Raw genomic sequence first — 2,667 nt, forward strand, 5'->3', positions numbered from 1 at the left:
GCAGAGGCAGAGGCAGAGGCAGAGGCAGAGGCAGAGGCAGAGGCAGAGGCAGAGGCAGAGGCAGAGGCAGGTAGGTAGATCTGTGTTTGAGCCCAGCCTTGTCTCTTTATAGAGTTCTAGGCTGCATAAGACTACATAGTGAGACCCCCATCTCAAGAAAGAACGAAGGGGGCTGAGGGTGGAAGGAAGGTGGAGAGAGGGAGAAGAAAAAGGATGAGTTGTTTTTAATGGTTCTCAGAGCCCAAGGGCGTGCATTTACGTGGTTACTGTAGGCCTCTGTGTTTACAGCTAAGCCTGCAGCCTTTGAGATGTACTTAGACCCCATGGTGGTCTGCCCACTTAGGGTGTCATTAGTGTAGCTTATAAATCACATGGGCTTCTGGGGAAACTGGCATCTTGACCCTAGTTTCATTTCCCTCATATGGTAGCTTGGTGACAGAGAGAACATTAGGGACCTAACTTGGGGGTACATCATACCTGGAACTGAGCAGAAAACCCAATAGGGTATGCACATTTCCCTGGACAAAAACACCAACCAAACAAAAACAAACAAACAAACAACACTCTTTAAGACAGTCTTTCAGGTTTTTGTTTTGCTTTGCTTTGCTTTTTCCGAGACAGAGTCACACACATCCCAGTCTATCTTTCATCGTAATTCAGCTTAGTATGTAGCTGAGGATAACCTTGACCTTGTGATCCCCACCTCCTATATTAATCACCACTCCAATGTTGATAGGGCGCTGTGGGTTGGACCCAGGGCTTAGAGCATGCTAGGCAGACATTATACCAGTTGAGTTACATCATCCCAACTCTAGAAAGATCTTTTGGGTATCCACTGCCCTAAGGTGATGTCTACCAGCAGGTTACCCCACAAGAGCCAAGCCTCCAACAGGGCCCCCAGCAGGGAACCCCACAAGAGCCAAGCCCCCAACAGGGCCTCCTGCGTAGTCATCAGCTTAAAGATGGTGGTGACTTTCAGCTTGGGCACACGCTGTCATTTCCAAGTAACCCTTCTCCCCTTTCCCCCACTTTTTGTTTTATAGATGTCTCTAAAAGGGTACAGGAAGGCCTGGAATAGGATGAAGACTTCGGATGAGCAGTTGCAGATGATCCGGCCCCCTGGGAAATAACCAGGGACAGTCGGCAGCTTGTAGACCAAGAAGTGACCCATTAAAGTTCTCTATTATTTTCCGTTAATGGGGTCCTCTCACTTGTTGCCTGTGCCCAGCTAGCACCCCCCCCCCCCACTACTGGGCCACATCTAGATGATTACCTGCAGGACCTCATCTCCCCATGGGAAATATCTCCGCAGCCTGGCCCCTGGCACCATTAACACTGAAAAAACCACAAGGGCACTCTAATCATTTGACACGTGTTAGCCCACATTTAGTTCACAAGCATAAATGAAAGTGACCTTCCCACATATGGGAGCGGAACAGAGGAAGGAGAGCCAGCCCAACGCTGCCGTGGGCCTGCCCATGGCCACCCAAGGGGCACCCAGCGAGAGCAGACACCAGAACAGTACGGCAGACACCTAGCGCCTTGCGCTCTGAGCTTCTTCTCAGTGGTAGTAGGTTAGCTCCTAGACTGCACTGCCCAAGAAAACAAGCAGGAAGGACATCAAGATCCTTTCTTGGGACCAATGCAGCCTGTTCTGGCCAGCCGTAGCCCCGCCTTCCCCCACCTCCCCACCGTAGTAGTCGTAGTACACAGAAGGCTCGCCTGTTTCCGGTTGGCCATTTACCCTGAAGTTCTTCCCAGCATCCTTCTGCTTGTTGGACATAGTGGATGTTCTTTGATCTTGGGAGTAGGAGTGGGGCCATTCAGCATAGGTATGCACAGAATACGAATTCGTTGTCAGGGCAGTATTTGATTCGTGAAAGGGGAGCTCAAAGACCAACTTCTCCCAGAGGTGGAGCGAGGACAGGGAAGGGCCAGCCTTCCTTGTCTTGGCCGTGATCCAGTCGCTGTAGTCTTCCACACTGGTGTACAGAAACAGGCCAGGGCATGGGTCGCCTCCATAGGTCAAGAGTCCTCTCAGGATCCAGAGATCCAGCTTCTTTATTTGGCACATCATAGGGCTTCCAGGTTCCCCCTGCAGTAAAGGACAGAAGAGGGCTTCAGGTCTCAGACAGACTTCCTTCTCAGTAGATCCCTTGTGCCAGTGTCTGTTTTAGAAAGCCTCGCGCTGGTTCTCTCTGGAAATGGGGCAAAATGATAAGCTACCATTTACAAATCTAGACAACCACCACCAATTGCAACATAGACACACACACACACACACACACACACACACACATCCCCCCCCCTCTGCTTTTTCCCCTCTGTCCTTCTCCCTCTCTCCCTCTTTCTTGCCTGCTTCTTTGAGTCTGGATCTCATATCACCTACTCAGTATGTAGCTAAAGATGACTTTGAACTCTTGATCCCTGTGACTCCACCCCCTCCTGCTGGGAGTACCAGCTACCACAACTGGTCTTTAATGCAGAGCTGGGTATCAAATCCCTGACTCCAGGGCTCTATGCAAGGCAAGCACCCTACTTCCTTGGCCCAGTTTTTCTTATCATGAAAGTTATCTGTGGCCCTGGTACCCAGATTGCCTACCGCTTCCTGGCTCAATTTAAACTGTCTTGTCTTTTTCTTTTTTCTTTTCTTTTCTTTTTTTTTTT

At 50.0% G+C, this 2,667-nt stretch overlaps 2 protein-coding genes across 3 annotated transcripts in view; one reads left to right on the top strand and one right to left on the bottom strand.

Annotated features, from left to right (window-relative positions):
- Positions 1 to 1,193, top strand: part of Ccdc113 (coiled-coil domain containing 113) — a 26,093-nt gene extending 24,900 nt beyond the window's left edge. Inside the window, exon 9 of the mRNA XM_021220762.1 lies at positions 1,044 to 1,193. Within this exon, the coding sequence (XP_021076421.1) occupies positions 1,044 to 1,130 (87 nt within the window). The 3' untranslated portion in view covers positions 1,131 to 1,193. The remainder of the gene's footprint in view (positions 1 to 1,043) is intronic.
- Positions 1,194 to 1,427: 234 nt separating this feature from the next.
- Prss54 (serine protease 54) overlaps positions 1,428 to 2,667 on the bottom strand; it is a 16,335-nt gene continuing 15,095 nt past the window's right edge. Inside the window, exon 6 of one of the 2 annotated variants that reach the window (XM_021220756.1) lies at positions 1,428 to 2,095. In XM_021220756.1, the coding sequence (XP_021076415.1) occupies positions 1,583 to 2,095 (513 nt within the window). In that variant the 3' untranslated portion in view covers positions 1,428 to 1,582. The remainder of the gene's footprint in view (positions 2,096 to 2,667) is intronic. The other variant, XM_021220757.1, reaches the window with a different exon arrangement.

Source organism: Mus pahari, chromosome 20 (genome assembly GCF_900095145.1).
Source record: "Mus pahari chromosome 20, PAHARI_EIJ_v1.1, whole genome shotgun sequence".
Lineage (NCBI taxonomy): Eukaryota > Metazoa > Chordata > Mammalia > Rodentia > Muridae > Mus > Mus pahari.